Here is a 17,792-nt window from a genome sequence, read left to right as displayed (position 1 = left end):
ATTGAAGTTCACATTTTTAGGGGTTCTATAGGTTTGGTAAATGAGCCGAAAGAAAATGTTATAGCTGTGAAAATTCTTTACAAGATTGACCTTTATGATATTTTCATAGGTTTTACCGTTTATGAGATAAAGAAGTTCAAATTGAGACAATGCACTGACTGTATCGCCTCCTTATAAAACAATGTCATTACTGCAATTTCCCAAACAAAACTTACATATCTTGAAAATGGTACTACCTAGGAAAAAATAAATGATCCAATCTTGTAAAGAATTTTCACAGCTTCAACATTTTCTTTAGTCCAAGCAAAATCTTGAAGACTTAGGATAAAAACCTAAAAATTTGAACTGAACCTCCATATCTCAAAAATGGTAAAACTTACGAAAAAACTGAAGCTCAGTCTTGTAGAGAATTTTCACAGCTACAACATTTTCTTTAGACTTATTTCGATACGATTTGCGGTTTCCAAGCCAAATCGTGAAAACGTAAAAAAAAACCTAGAATTGTGAATTTTAATCGCGATTTATTTAAAAATCCCTCCGGCGATTTTTTCTGCCTTTCTATTTTTCTTATCTATGAACATTGCTATTGCAGAATCCGCGAAATTTTCCCCTATGTAAGCGGTTTTAATGAAAAGTTAGTTAAGGCGCACTGAGCATGATATTGTTTTATAAGGAGGCGATACTGTCAGTGCATTGTCTCAATTTGAATTTCTATATCTCAAAAACGGTAAAACCTACGAAAATATCATAAAGATCAATCTTGTAGAGAATATTCACAGCTACAACATTTTCCTTAGACCCATTTACATAAGACTCGCGGTTTTCAAGCAAAATCGTGAAAACCTAAAGAACCCCAAAAATATGAACTTAAATCGCGATTTATTTGATAATCCCTCCGGCGATTTTTTTTGTTTCTTGATTTTTCTCATCATTGCAGTTTCAGAATCTGCAAAAACTTCCCAGGTGTAAGCACCTTCCATTTAAATATGGTTAAGACACACCGTGAATACTAAAATAAAAATAAATATTGATTAAAATTGGTATTAGTGCAACAAAATTTTCAGTGTTCGCCATTTCTATATTCTATATTTTTTGTTTCCGCATACGAAGTAGCGGGAACTTTGCTAGTTTGTTATAAAATTTTTTCAAAGCATAGCATTTTTTCAACATTTCTTTGCACAAACCGTCGCGAGCCTTTTTAAAGATTGTCAAATTGTGCGGGATCCAACGAAAAGAAGATTTGTTACGGACTGATGTTCATGAAATATCGACTCTATGCTGTTGGATGAAAGGCCCATGGTATGTCACATGACAACGGCCGTTTTAGGACGACCTTCGTCGATGCTCTCTTGCCGTGAGAGTTATGAAAAATATATCTGGAAAAAATATTGCGATGTGGAAAGTTTGGACCATGGCGTGGTAACTGGCCGGAATTAGGACACCATAGACAAATATGTTAAGGGTGAGCCTCATTTCAGCCATCCAAATTTTGAACAGTGTGACAGTTGATTTAGCAGCAAACATTTCTATATTCCTCAGACGGAAGAGCTGTACTAAGTCTGCTTTGTAGACATATAACCTATCACCAAAAGATCGTACAATCATCGTACATTACGATCTCTATACCATCTGGACAGTGTGGTATTTCAGAAAGGTAGAAATTAAACAATTCCATAGGGAAATTCCCTGTTTTACACTACGGGTCATAGGTTCATTATTATATGTTTTCTTTTACTATTGAATTGATTTAAAAACGAAAAATAAACCAATTTGGAGGCATTAAAAATATACATTTCATAACAAAAGTTAATGCCAAGAAGGTCCTTCTTCAAATTTGTCTTTAAGTTAACCGGAACGCTATAAATCTGTTCGTAAAATCTAAACTATAACAAAAGAAGACTTATGATAATGGGGTTTAGACTTATATTCCCGACAAACGGCTGGCGTCCGAATATATAGTCGATTATCCAATGTTTCAAACATTGGCTTTCGATTGGTCAGAACCACCATGACTCTTCGTTCGCACGGCCTGTTCTAATTCAATCGTCTACTTATATGTGTGGATATGGTTGTAATGGTATGTACTTTCCGGAATCCACGCTGATGTTGGGCAACTGAGAAACTGCTGCTCCTCATGGGGAGGCTTAGTGCCTCTAGACTATTTGCTACTGGTAATAGGAGGGCCTGTACAATCCGAATTTGTTGGCATATTGGTACGGCTTCAATAGTGGCACCACCATCATCAACATTCTCGGATGGAAGGGCTCTAATACGGCGTAACACACTCCCCTTCGCCCCATGACTCTCGGGGAGCTTTATAAATTGCCGGGTAAAAAAATAGGCGCACCTCTTCGGATCTATCTGTCTCCCGCCGTTGAAGGTAACACCTGTTCTATCATCCATATTTGCCGCATTCGAGAATGATTCAACGTCTGCCCACAATTTACTTAATCCTGTACTAATGTTGCATTGCTTTAGGTGGCCCGCTTATGTTTGGCTATTTCCAGAGTAAGTTCGCTAATACATGGGCCTTCAAAGTTTGAATGACGAAGCTAATCACGCACATTTGCTAGTCCCGTCTCTTTGCTGGGAAATTTGGTCTAATTTCTGGTATTCCATCGGCTGGTATGTAGCAGCGAGCGGCTGCAACTGTGTTAATGTACCGGAAATTGTGCTTAACTACCCCAGCTCCCTCTGAAGTGAGGTGGTATGTTAATGGAGACTATGATAGGAAGGTGGTCTGAGCCAAGGACATGTCATTTATTAGACCAGTGTTAAAACGATGTAGTCTGGCATGTTGTGGCAATCTTCTCCTATTCTCTTACGAGCAGCGTCTTAGTTTACCGTGCAAAATGTGGAGTTACCAATTTGACTGGTCAGCGCTTTACCCAATATGGTCATTGCCTACAGTGGAATGTCAAAGCTCATGATGATCATTGAAGTCCCCTAGCGATATAGGTCTGTATTACCTTCCAAAAGTGAACAAATATCGAGCATATAACGCAGGACACCACTATCCATCGGTGTGATGTTCACATTAAGCAACCACGGTGCGCCTTAATTAATTTTAAATGGAAGGTGCTTACACATGGGAAGTTTTTGCAGATTCTGAAACTACAATGCTCATAGATGAGAAATATCAAGAAACAAAAAAAAAAACAAGTAAAAAAGTATCAGTCGGCTTTGCCGACAGAGATATACCCTCAGCCTGTGCAAATTGAAACACTTTTTTCACAAAAAACTTATGTATTTAGGGGGTTTCAAAATGTTGGTCGCATGAACCGACAAAAATGTTGATTAGGATTAAAGTTCAAAAATTTTGCAAAAAAAGTTGGTTAAAGGAATGGACCCACATAGACCATGGGGGTGCCATACGGGGTTTTTCCACCCTTCGGGCTGTTTTCTCAAACTGTATGGACTTGCCCCTGAAACAACTTTTACCATCGTAATTGAGGCAGCGAATGTAAGTTGCTTCAACAAAAATCAAAGTGATTCAATAGCAGGTTTTAAAGTGAACTTATCCAAAATTTTGTGTGGGAGGTACAAATATAGTCCATATTCGAACCTGATCTATATCTGGTAGATATTATGAGAATGTGTAAAGTATGGACCAAATCGGTCACTCCTACAAGAGTTATCGTGAGCACAATTTTTCCGAATATTTTTGAACTTTGGTGGGATAGGTACCTGAAGGAGTAGACCGATATGGCATATCTACGAACTTAAACTAAGTTTGGAAACAATATTACGAAGGCCAAATTTTGGCCGGAATTGGCATTTCCGTTCGAGAATTATCTTGTGCTTCCACCCATAAGCATGGTGTCATAGGGTTTGTTTTTCAACTTTCAGGCTATTTTTCCAGGAAGTATGGACTTGCCCCTGAGGAAACTTGTACCTTCGTATAGCGGACAGTGAATACAAGATGTTACAACAAAAACAAGGCGTTTCGAGAGCAGGTCTTAAACTGAACTTTTCCGAAATTTTGTGTGGGACGTACTCGAAGGAGTTTACCGATTGAGTCCATGTTGGAACCTCATCTAGGTCTGGTAGAAATGTCATAATACGCAAAGTATGGACCAAATCGGTCACTCCCTTCAACAGTTATCGTACGCACAAAATTTCCGAACATTTACGAACTTTTGTGGGGGAGGTACCGGAAGGAGTGGACCGATATAATCCATCTTCGAACTTGAACTAAGTTTGGATAAAATATTACGAACGTCAAAGTTTGGACCGAATCGGCAGATCCGTTCGAGAGTTATCTTGCGCTCCAACCACTACACACGGTGTCATAGGGTTTTTTGTAACTTTCAGGCTATTTCTCAGGAAGTATGGACTTGCCCCTAATGAAACTTACAGTGTCGTATAGAGGACAGCGAATACAACTTGCGTAAACAAAAATCAAAGCGATTCGAGACCAGGTCCTAAACTGAACTTTTCCGAAATTTTGTGTGGGAGCTACTCGAAGGATTGGACCGATTGAGTCCATATTGGAACCTCATCGAAGTTTGGTAGAAATTACACGATGTGCAAAGAATGGACCAAATCGGTTATTCCCTACAAGAGTTATCGTGCGCACAAATTTCCCGAACATTTCCGAACTTTTGTGGGGGAGGTACCGGAAGGAGTGGACCGATATAACCCATCTTCGAACTTAAAAAAAGTTTGGACAAAATATTTCGATACCCAAAATTTGAACCGAATCGATTGATCCGTTCGAGAGTTATCGTGCGCACCAGCCAGACAGACGGACGGACATTGCTAGATCTACTCAAAATTGTCTGAAACGGATATCGTACAAACATAATTGGGGTCTAAAACCATTATTTCGATGAGGCACATTTTTGGTCGTATCAAAGTGTAAATACCCTCTTTAGCCTAAAGGCTGAGGGTATAAAAATCGCCGGAGGGATCTTCAAATAAATCGCGATTTAAGTTCACATTTTTAGGGGTTCTTTAGGTTTTCACGATTTTGCTTGGAAACCGCGAGTCCTATGTAAATGGGCCTAAAGAAAGCGTTGTAGATGTGAAAATTATCCACAAGATTGACCTTCGTAGGTTTGACCGTTTTTGAGATATAGAAGTTCAAATTGAGACAATGCACTGACTGTATCGCCTCCTTATAAAACAATGCCATTACTGCAATTTTCCAAATTAAACTTATATATCTTGAAAATGGTACAACCTAGAAAAAAATAAATCATTCAATCTTGTAGAGAATTTTCACAGCTTCAACATTTTCTTTAGTCGCATTTTGATATGACTTGCGGTTTCCAAGCAAAATCTTGAAGACTTAAGATAAAAACCTAAAAATTTTAACTGAACCTCTATATCTCAAAAATGGTAAAACCTACGAAAAAACCTAAAGATCAGTCTTGTAGAAAATTTTCACAGCTACAACATTTTCTTTAGACTCATTTCGATACGACTTGCGGTTTCCAAGCAAAATCGTGAAAACCTAAAGAACCCCTAAAAATGTTAACTTAAATCGCGATTTATTTGAAAATCCCTCCGGCGATTTTTTTTGTTTCTTGATATTTCTCATCTATGAGCATTGTAGTTTCAGAATCTGCAAAAACTTCCCAGGTGTAAGCACCTTCCATTTAAACTTGGTTAAGGCACACCGTGCAACTCTACCTCGCCAGGCCCACACTAGTTCCTACCTCCTTACATTTCACGTAAGGGTCACTAGACTCAATCTGAAGCGAAATAGGTCTGTACTGGACAGACTAGTGTACAATGAAGGCAAGTCCTCCACCTCAGATTCATGTACGATACTTCCACAAAATGTTGTAACCATCGCAATGTTGCAAGCTTCAGGTGACGGTGAGGCACAAGTGAATGAACTGAGCCATCGTCCGGGGTTCTTCTGTCTTTTGGTGAAGACCTACAAAGGTCTTCTGTCTACTAGAGAAGATTTAAAAAAGTCTTCTGGCAACTACAGAAGACCATGAAAAATCTACTGGACATTAAGAGGTCATCTGTCTATTAGAGAAGACCGTAAAAGGTCTTGTGTCTACTATTATAGACCTTAAAAGGTCTTCTATCTACTAGTAAAAATCTGAAAATTGTATTCTTATACTAGAGAAGTCCTTAAAATATCTTCTGTCCAGTAGATAGGACCTTGAAAGTTCTTCTGTCCAGTAGAGAAGACCTTACTAGAGATGACTTTTGGCTACTATAGGAAACCTTGAAAGGTCTTTTGTCTACCTTAAGAGGTCTTCTGTCTATTAGAGAAGGTTTTCAGTCTATTAGAGAAGACTTTAAAAATTATTCTGTCTACTAGACCTTTAAAAGTCTTCCGTTTATTAGAAAATACCTTAAAAGGTCTTCTATCTATTAGAGATTATCCTAAAAGAACTTCTTTCTACTATAGAAGGCCTTCAATGCTCTTCTGTCTATTAAAGATGACCTTGAAAAGTCTTCTGTATAGTAGGGAACACCTTAAGTACTTCTGTATATTATAAAATGTCTTTACAAGTATTCGTTATACTTGGTTACACCCTCTAGAATCATCTTGTCCACTGTGTGTCTTAAAATGGTCTGGGTTTAATCTTAACAGATGTTGGGTCTTCAATCATTTTTTCGACATTATCCATCGTATGAAGATTAAGGGCCTGTTTCACTATGTCGAAAGAAAATGATTGCGAACGAAAAACACCTAAACTTGGGTTTTCATGGCAACACTGACTTTGTGTTTGCTTTAAAACAACTACAAAATTAAAAATTAAACACAAGTTTAGTTGTTTTTCTTTCGTTTTCATTTTCGTTCGACATAGTGAAAGCGGCTGTAAATTTAAATTTTTACTTATTACCAAATTACATTTTACTCAACACGATACGGTGAAGGTCTCTTATATTTAAATCTATTAGAGCAAGAGCTTATGTGGATATTATTTTTGTCTAATGTTTTCAGATTGTAAATATGCTTTTGTATTGGTGTGTTTATATTTTTGATTTTTGTTTGTACTTTAATATGCTTCATTCGCCAAACTGTTCATTTTATTATAAATTGATATTATTTTTCATTTCATCCTATATTATTTTTCTTCACCTCATTATGATTTTGGGTTTCATTTTTGTTGGTCTATATTCATTCTATACAAATATGTTTTCGCTTTTTTACTCAATATATTGTAAATATTCAAATAACAATTATGTTATATATATTTTGTTTTTTTTTTCGAAATCTCATCTAGGTATTTTATGATCTAATCAGGGATATATCAACACGTAAAAAACAACAACAAACCGTGGAGCGGAAGCCGAATGATACCAAACCTCATTGCTGCCAATTGCTGTAATAATTTAAAACAAAAATAAAACATAAACACACACATACATACAACAACAACCACATATACAATACAACAATATAAATATATGATTTTATGTTACAATTTTAATTTTCTTTTATTTCATTTTTTTTTGTTTCTATTCAAGTGAAGGCAAATTAAATATTGCTAAACAAATAAAATACGTACATAATTCATATTAATTAAAAAACATAAAAAAATAGAACGGAAATACACACAGACAGAAGACAAAAACAAAACATAACCTCACATAAAAAATTAATTTTCTATGCCTACCCCCGCGATTTTGTAAAAATGTTTGCTGTTTAAATGAATTGTATGGCGAGCTCTCGTTGCTGCAATCCATTTAAATTGAATATTTTTATTTAAGTCATTAGGGGTATTTTTCTATAAATCAAGCCTCCGCAGACACACACAATAATATTAAAGCTTTTTTGGTTTGGTGTGTTTTTGTAAGTTCTTCTAACACTCTAAATAATTTTTAAACGAACAAAAAACAATAATTGTTTTAATTTGCAAATTAATTATAAAAATGAGTATTTTTTTAAAATAGTTTTTTGCCTTTGTAATGTAAATGTTTTTGTTTTTAAGGGAATAATGTACCATGTACAACAATCAAACACACTTTCATACACAAAAGTCCAACACCACCCTCATACACATGTATGTATTTTTTTCAAATCAAATCCTCCTTTTTATAAGACCCTCAAAATGGAAATGTGAATGAAAGTAACGTTTTTTGTATTAAAATATAATTTTATTAAAATAAATAAAATAAATACTTTTATGTTTTTCTTTCAATTGTAAGTTTTTTATATATGTATAAAAACAACAAACAAACAAACATTTATCCCACATAAAAGTAATTATTCAATAACTTTTGTTATTTGTTTGTTTTGTGAGTTTTTTCGGTTTCTTGAGCATAACTTTTTAGAAGCCTGCAAATGAAACGCATATTTACAAAAAAAGAACAAAAAATCAACTGTGTAATCAATCCTATTTATATAAAATTTTATAAGCTTTGTTTTCATTTTAGTCTTAAAACAGCAATAAAATTAAACAATAAAAATAAATCAAAACATTTATAAATTAAAACAAAAAAACAAATGATTATTACCAATCAATATAACCAAAAAAAAATCAACAACAACACACACACCTTCGACGGCAATGAATGCAATTTTTTTATTTTAAACAATTTTTTTCTTGTCGAAAACTTTAAGCTGAAATAATTTATACAATAAAGAAAATGATATATACAATATATGAATATGTTCTCTTTTCTTATCTATAAAATAATTAAATTTACACATTATATTTGGTACTTTATGGCCCGTTCTAACATCTTGTCTTTAAAGTCCATTTTTGTTATTCCTTACTTTAAGAAAAGTAGGGAATAAAGTTCGCATTACCAGTGGTTTGTTATTACATTTTCCATTTAAACTAAATGTTGCATTTTGTAACAGGTGAGCAAAGGCTATGGTCTGGACGGGGCCGACCATGTGATACCCTACACCACTGTCCCTGTGCATAAGCTTTTCACTGGTAAACATTTCTTTTAGGGAATATAATCCGAGTACCACCAAACATAATATGCCTCTTTTTCTCTGGGACCCCCATAAGCAAAATTTCGTGACCATCCCATCAAAATTGGAATTGGGATCTGATTGGAAAAATGGAAAAATTGGATACATTACCAACTATTGTGATATCTCCCTTGTTTGACCATGTTCGCCAACCTACTTTACACCAATGAAAAGGTAATATTTTCTTCTTCCATTGCCGTTGGAATACCCCTACTAGAAGTCGATATATTGACAAAGAATAAAACTTTGAATTTGTCTCCACATGAGTTTTTCCCCATTCCGACCCCTAAATATTATCCGACTATCACCAAAATCAATAGGCTTCTTCCTCTGTGGGGCCCCGACCAACCCCCAACATTTCGTGATTATCCGATCAAAATTCCAACCTGTAGAGTGATTACAAAAAAATACGACAACATACTTTACATCAATTTAAAGGAGATCTTTTCTTCTTCCATTGATGGAATTTCCATTTGGAATACTCCTACCGAATCTCAAAAAATTCGCGATTTGGAAAAAAACTGAAAATGGGATGTATTACCGACTATTACTCTATCTGCGTTATTTGGCCACCTACGCCAATCTACTTTGCATCATTGTAAAGGTGAGATATTCTACTTTCATAGTCAGGCTTTGCTTTTGGAAGCTCCCCAATCAATGCTGTGATGTTCGTCATTATAATTAAAATCGCAAAAATGAACAGTTGGGTTGTATTAGCGACTATCGCGATATCTTCGTTGTTTGACCACCTACGAGTTCCTTTTATTTATCTTGCTTAAAGCAAACATGTTAGAAAAAAAAACCGTGTTATATGTCCTATAACGACTAACATTTAACTACCGAAAGGATGTAATAATGGGCCTATGTATGTACTAAAGAGAGACGGTACCGCCTGATTATACCCTTAGCCTTTAGAGGTCGATTTTCGATAGCAATTATCGTTGAGTGGACTTGTCAAAATTACTTTATGTATGGCAACCTTCAACTGAAGTTGCGAATCTCAGTTGACGAACCGGCTATTTTTCAGCAACCAGTTATTTTCAGTTGCAGTAAATATTTTCGAAGAAACAAGAAGTAAAATTGAAAGGAAAAATTTTTTTCTTAACAATTGTTGATTATTTGCATGATTAATTAATTTTGTGTATCAAAAATATGGTGAAAAAAAAACAATAAAACAACAGATTGAAATATTGATTGATAAATTGAGTGCAAATCCAATGTGCACGCACATGGGTCCATCTATACTGCCGAAAAAGCCAGGGAATTTCGTTTTTGAATAAAAATGGTTTTTATTTTGCCTTTTTTCCTCCTCTGTCAACTTCGAAAACATCCAATTTTGGCACAATTTGTCCTCTATCAAGTGGACAACTTCCTTCAATACTCTCGACAATGTAGATTGAGCCATGAAATTGTTGAAATCATTGCCATGGGACTTTTGGAAACTTCCGTCCTCCAAGAATCGCAACGCTGCGCACACTTTTAAAAGTGGGGGTATTGCTGTTGATCTGTAACTTTGAAGTCATCCTTTAACGTTTCCACAACGTAAACTACGGCATCCTTTGACAATCGAAAATACGCCTTAAACCTGAAATAATTTACTGATTATACAGATCTTTCCACATGATCATCAGCTTACAGTGCAGATGACAATTCCAATGGATTCGACTTGTCTCTCAAATGTCTTCTAATAGATGCCATGTCCTGTACATTTTCTTCATCATCAAAAAATAATTCCACTGAACTTATCATTTTAAAATAGTTTTTTTTTGGCGAATTGTGCCTTTTGGATTAATATATGGTATGTTCCAGTACTGCAAGAATCTACTAATTTTCACTATTTTTTTCCGATAACATAAAGGAAAAATTGTTATCATAGTAAAAAATAGTAGATTCTTGCAGTTTCTGGAACAGAAAACACTGATCGATAACACGTTTATCGACAACCCAGTTGGGTTGACACCAATAATACAACATTTCATCTCAGTTGTGCTGACAATTGACAACGCAATTCATGTTTAGTGGCAATGCATAATCGACCCCTTAGGCTATCGAGAGTACATACATATATGGAATTTGATACGACCAAAAAGTGCTTAATCGAAATAATGGTTCTTATGATTGGACGAAATCAGTTTCTGACCATTTGGAGCCGTTTTATCCATGGCCGTCCGTCTCGAACAATTCAAAAGACTGTTCAAATTTTTGATCTCGTAATATTTGGTCTAATCTTAGTTTAAGTTCGAAAATGGGCTGTATCAGTCCACAAAAGTTCAAAAATGTTCGTTAACATCGTGCGCACGATAGCTTCCGAAGTGAGAATTTTTTGGCGCACGTGCAGTTTAGGAACTCCTCTCGGATCGTCATGAAATTTTTTGGAGCAGTTTGTGCCTGCGGCCTCTGTTAACGATGGTAACATTTTTTCGGGGGCAAATCCATTGTTTCTGGGATAAAGTCCGAAAAGCTCTAAGAAGTTCCAAGAAGGTCTGTACTGGAAAACATTTTCTGGTACTTACCTCCCTTACAAAAGATCAACATCCTTGCTTAAGTGTAGTTGAAGGGCTATTCGAGGATCGTGGTCCTGTTTATAGCAATATAATGTTTTTCGTGGGCAAGTCCATTCTTTCTGACATAGTTGTCCAAAAGCTGTAAAAATCCTACAGTGACCAACTAAAACGCCCGATGGGACTATAACTATCTAAAGAAGTGGTTGACATCGGTCCACTCATTCTGGCACCTCCCACACAAAATTTAAAAAAAAAATCAGTTTAGCGATATGTCTAGCATCACTCTGAAATTTTTACCGTAGTTAGTCATTCCGGCTCATATTACGAAAGTATAATTTTTATTGGGGGGTAAGTCCATACTGACTGGCTCGTAATCGTTCTTCTAAGCATACGTCAAATTTGAACATGGACTCTATTGGTCCACTTATTCCAGTACCTCCCCCAAAAAAGTTCAAACATTTAGACTTACCAACAGCTTCAGACACGTTCGCTGAAAAATGTTAAACTTTTTTCTGAAAAAAAAAAACAATACTTGCTTTGCTTCTTGTCATTATGCCAACGGCTGGGGGTATATATCTGTCGGCAAAGGCGACGGATACTTTTTTACTTGTTTGATTTACTTTTATGGCCAGTTTCTCTAACACGAATCGAATTCAAATTCGTTCGAATTATTACCAAACTCCTGTTGTTGTAGGAAATGTTTGATTGAAAATAAAAACAATTCAAATATTAAAAAAACTGAAGTTTTATACTAGTTCGAACGAATTTGTATTCGAATCGTCTTAGTGAAACAGGCCATGAGTCTCAGTGCCCACCCTGTAGGAAATGTCAATAGTGAATCTATACTGACTTACTACTGACATTGTCAACAGTACTACTGACAAACTGTAGACAACTAATGTAATTTCCTATAGACATTTTGTATGAACGTGTCATTCGAAAGTCAGTACTGACAAGTCAGTAGTTCCTGAGGAACCATGTGTTGACATTGGAGGTAGTGAGTCAGTAGAGACATTGGATGTAGTGAGTCAGTAGAGACATTGGTGGTAGTGAGTCAATAGTTCATAAAGGGTCATATGGAGACTTTGGTACCAGACTTTCCATACTAAGTTTTTTTGACTTATATGAACTTTTTATAGATTAAAAAGCTATATGGTACGTTTAATAAGACGATGATCTTACACTTTTGTTTAAATAGTATATTTTATTAAAGAAAAATACATATTATTGAAAATGCTAAAAAAATTCCACATAAGTTCAAAATAAAGCCAATGTTTTCGAGGCTGGCTAAACATTTGAATATTTAAATAATAACAAAGTCATCTTCATTGTCAGAAATATCATCGCCTTTTATTTTCTTGGCCATACGACTTGGTGCGACTTGTCTGCTCAAAATATTTCTTCTTCTGCTGCACTTAACCTTTTATCATACGATTCGCTGAATGTTGATATAACATCTAGGAATTGAAAAGAATAAACATGTATAAAAAACAAAATGTCCTTAAATTTGCTTACCTATTACAGCTGTATAAACAGTGGACATTATAACTCATTATTATGTCGTGTTCAAATATGTATATTGAGTTCAGCATTTCCAGCAAGACGGGACATTATATTCGCCAGGCTCCACAATCTTTTCTAAAGATTCCACAAAATGTCTAATTGTCGAAGTTTCACCACACATGTTGTCAGCCGCCTCCGAATTTGTATTTTCATAATTGTCCATTTTTTCACTTGTCTTTTATAATTTCTTTTGGTCATACTTGTTATTAAAAGCCGAATCACACGTTAAATTCACGATATTTTATTGATTTTTCACAAAAACACTTTTTTCACGAAGCGCCAAAATTATTTTACACCAAACAATCGTTGGGCTATCAGCTGTTAAAATAATCAATGCTTCTTCTTATTACGATAAAAGTATCAATAGTTGACAACATGTTGACAAAGTGTTGACCATGGTACAATAATTCTTAGGTAGGCCACAGCTAACAGCTGATTACAATTTTTTTTTTTGTTATGGCTTAATCTGTCAAAACCGTGTTGACATGCAGAGTTGATATTTATTAGTGATCAAAAAATTCAACTCTGTTTTGTTTTCATTTCAACATTTCGTTCTACTTCTTCTTTGTATACTCAAACGTTATCATTCATCAAAACAATTTTGACGTTTTAAGCCATAGCGACAGGGTTGTATTATTTTGGCGATTCTCATACCTGGCCTACCTATGAATTATTGTACCATGGTGTTGACTTTGTCACCATAATAGTAGACAAAGTGTTGACATGTCGACACATATCTCCATGATTCCTACAGAGCAGTGTGTTCGTTGTACGTTGAAATGGTTATAAAAATGTTCACTATAGGTTCTCGTTTTGATTTAGCCCTCTTTAACCATACCACCCAAAATTAGGCATTTTGATAGTTAGGTGCAATTCCTCACTAAAACTTAATCTATAAAATGTTCCAAATAGGGCAAAAAAAAACTTATGGGCCGATTCCAGTTGCAATTTTTCCATTACGTATAGCAATATCGCCTGACGTCGTCAAATTTTGTCGCCGAAATGTTCATTTTCCGGCGACAACAAATTAGCTGTCGCCGTACATTTTTACTAACGAATAAAAATAAAATAAAAAAAAATAAAAATAACTTGTTATCGACGATTATTTTCTATCGCTGTACGTAGTGCATTTTTTAAATTTTGTCGCAGAGACGATAGACGACGCGACATGACTCGCCTCGCTGTACGGAATCGGCCCATTAATTTGGTACCAATGTCTCCATATGACCCTTTATGTACTATTGACTCACTACCTCCAATGTCTATACTGACTCACTACCTCCAATGTCAACACATGGTTCCTCAGCAACTACTGACATACTAGTTCCAATGTTAGTACTGACTTTCGAATGACATGTATGATCGTCTATAGGAAATTACATGAGTTGTCTACAGTTTATCAGTAGTACTGTTGACAATGTCATTCAGTATAGATTCACTATTGTCATTTCCTGCAGGGAGGATCAAAAGGCGGAACAATACTTCTGTTAAACAAGTAAAAAACAAGATAAATAAAAAAAAAAAAAACAATAAAATAACTACATTCATCCTAAAATGGGAGTAAAATACGTCATCCGGCATATTATATATGACTTCCCAGAAGTTACATGCCTTTGGAATCTGTCTGCGTTGCAAATGTTCAGACGATTCTAAAACAATTCTTTTTATTGTGTTTATCACACTCTGCAAATTTTGACTGGAGGTTTCATTCACGCATTGTGATAAATTCTTCATGTTTGTTTGTTTTCCCTAAATATTTTAACTAAGTTTACAAAACACAAAAGCAATTGACAATACGGAAGTCAGCCAATTTTGACCAGGAAAAAACGATTCTGAACCACTGTGAATTTTTTTCGGTGATAATCCATACTGGTATAACCCATACTTCCTGAGATAACCCTCTAAAGGAGAAACCGATTTGGTTCAAACGTTGTACATCGTATTATTTCGTACAGCCTCGAATTATGTCCGAATATTGACTACATCGGACCACTCTTTCGGGTACCTTCCACGCAAAGTTTGGAAAGATAAGGACTCGTCTGGAATAGTTTTTAAAATTTTGGCAACATGTTGTGTCCGACGGTACAATTTGTTCGAAAACAAGTCCGTACTTCCTGAGATGTCAGCAGTACTGTGTTTACTTCATTTCTTTAGGTCCGAAGCTGAGAGTATATCTCTGTAGGCACAACTGACTAATAATTTCTTACTTATTTTATCTTCCATTTAATTATTTGGTGGAGCAATTAATGTAAATCTTATTTGTTGTCCATGAATAGTTACTACTCTAGCTAGCGGCTGATTTCAAACGTTCGGCTATTGAATGATTAACCAGAAGAGAATTCTTTCAATACTTAATTTTTTTCCTTGACAAAAGCAATAATATCAATAATTTATATCGACAATAAAAAAAATACTAAGAAAATCACAAAAAAAAAACTTTGTTTCATTTGAAAATACACTATTAGTGGTAATCAAAGTAAGTATGAGGAACAACTCTGGGGATTTAAATTAACGGACATTTCACTTCAATACCACTTATTTTTCAATCGACTTGGCAGCACTGCCAACGTGGTGAAAATAGCGCCATCTATTGAAAGTTGTTGAAATGGCCAAAGATATACAATATTACAAGATGGGACATTTCCATTGCTACTATACATCGGCAGATGGTGCTGGTGGTCTAACATAATGTGATGTTACAATATTGTGACATGAATTATGTTATATTTAACATAGTTCACATTGGTGTACACTTTTGTTTCTGTTAATTGTCTGTTATATGTGAACTCCACTGTGAATGATGTCCAATCTTTACCACTTTATGTCTTTGAATGGGCATAGACTGATTAAATATAAGCTTCGTTCCAGAACTAAAAAGTTTTTACACATTTAACACATTTTGAAGATTTTCCCCCGAAATGCGTTCCCGTACACCAAAAAAGTTGCAAAATGTTCACTTCTCTTTGAACAAAAATGGCGCTGAATGGCTTTCTCTTTAGAAACTTTTTACACGACAAATTTAAGAGAGCAAAAGTGTGCAACATGTTTGCCGGCTTCCGATTCGCTGACACGCCGACTTTGACATTTGTTCCAGTTTTTTTGACGTTTCTGCCATTTTTCCGTTCCCGTACATTTTGCAAAAATGTGTGCGTTGAACTCATTTTTGACAATTTTCTCTTTTGATCATTTTACCATTAAAAAAAGTACTGGAACGAAGCTATAGACAACGAAAGATGTTGTCAAAGACATACAATGGTTGGACATCATTCACAATCGAGTTAATTTTAACATTCAAGCATAGAGGACGTTTGTGTATAACAGACAATTAACAGAAACAAAAGCGTACACCAATGTGTAACATAATTCATGTCACCATATTGTAACATCACATTATAGCTCTGTTCCTTTACGTTCAAGAATCTTCAAGTTTTACAACGTTTTACTCTAAAAGCGTTCCTTTACTTCAGATACCATACAATTCATATGGAAGCAGATTACAACTTTTGCTACTTTTGCCGTTTTCCAAGGTAAAGGAACATACCATATGTTTAGAGATGGACAGTGGGTAAATACCCAATGGGTAAATACCCGGTAAATTGGGTAAATACCGGGTAAATACCCATTTGTGGGTATTTATTTGGGTATTTACTATATTGAATCGGTAATATAACATCTTAGACCCTATTTCTGGGTTTAGGCTATGAAATCGATTCAAAATGGACAGTTTTACAATACTTTAAACAAGTGGGTAAATACTTGGGTAAATACCTCAAATCTTACTTATGTCAAGAGAATATATAGCATTGAAAATGGGGTCTCTGGGTCCATGTTTTGATATAGCCCCCATATAACCGTACCTCCCGATTTAAGGCATTTTTTGTCTATTTGCCTCATTGTACTATCATAGTGGCTGAAATTTGGCATAGTGAGTTCTCAATATGTAGAAAATACCCTTGCGAAAACTTGTCAACATAGGTCCACGTTTTCTAATAGCCCCCATATAAGGGCACCCCAATTTCGAGTATTTACCCAAATTTTGGGTAAAAACTCTTTAACTGCCGAATCACTTGACGTAGGCTAACGAAATTTGGCTCAAATCTTACTTATATCAAGGGCATATCTATGATTGAAAATGGGGTCTCTAGGTCCATGTTTTAATATAGCCCCCATATAGCCGTACCTCCCGATTTAAGGTATTTTTCATCTATTAGCCACATTTTATAACCAAATTGGCTGTAATTTGGCACAGTGAGTCCTCAATGAGTATAAAATATCCTTGCAAACATTTGTCAATGTAGGTCCATGCTTTCTTATAGCCCCCATATATGGGTACCCCGATTTCGAGTATCTACCCAAATTTTGGGTAAAAACTCTTTAACTGCCGAACCACTTGACGTAGGCTGACAAAACTTGGCACAAATCTTACTTATGTCAAAAGAACTTTTGGTACTGAACATGGGGTCTCTGGGTGTATGTTTTGATATAGCCCCCATATATCCGTACCTCCCGATTTAAGGTATTTTTTACCTATTAGCCTCATTGTACAATCATATTGACTGAAATTTGGCATAGTGAGTTCTCAATATGTAGAAAATCCCCTGGCAAAAACTTGTCAACATAGGTCCACGTTTTCTAATAGCCCCCATATAAGGGTACCCCGATTTCGAGTATTTACCCAAAAGTGGGTAAAAACTCATTAACTGTCGAACCCCTTGACGTTGGCTGACAAAATTTGGCTCAAAACGTTCTTATATCAATAGTAATAAAGGTATTGAAAATGGAGTCCCTGGGTCCATGTTTTAATATATGTAGCCCCCATATAG

General features: G+C 35.4%; 1 protein-coding gene across 2 annotated transcripts in view; it reads left to right on the top strand.

The window, feature by feature from the left end:
* Rala (Ras-like protein A) overlaps positions 1 to 7,406 on the top strand; it is a 103,060-nt gene extending 95,654 nt beyond the window's left edge. For both annotated transcript variants that reach the window (XM_073974461.1, XM_073974460.1), the window contains one exon: positions 7,200 to 7,406. In XM_073974461.1, the coding sequence (XP_073830562.1) occupies positions 7,200 to 7,304 (105 nt within the window). In that variant the 3' untranslated portion in view covers positions 7,305 to 7,406. The remainder of the gene's footprint in view (positions 1 to 7,199) is intronic.
* The last annotated feature ends 10,386 nt before the right edge of the window (positions 7,407 to 17,792 follow it).

This window comes from Musca autumnalis, unplaced genomic scaffold (assembly GCF_047663935.1).
Source record: "Musca autumnalis isolate F117 unplaced genomic scaffold, ASM4766393v1 scaffold_3, whole genome shotgun sequence".
In the NCBI taxonomy this organism is placed as follows: domain Eukaryota; kingdom Metazoa; phylum Arthropoda; class Insecta; order Diptera; family Muscidae; genus Musca; species Musca autumnalis.
This window is presented reverse-complemented; position numbering and strand designations above follow the sequence as displayed.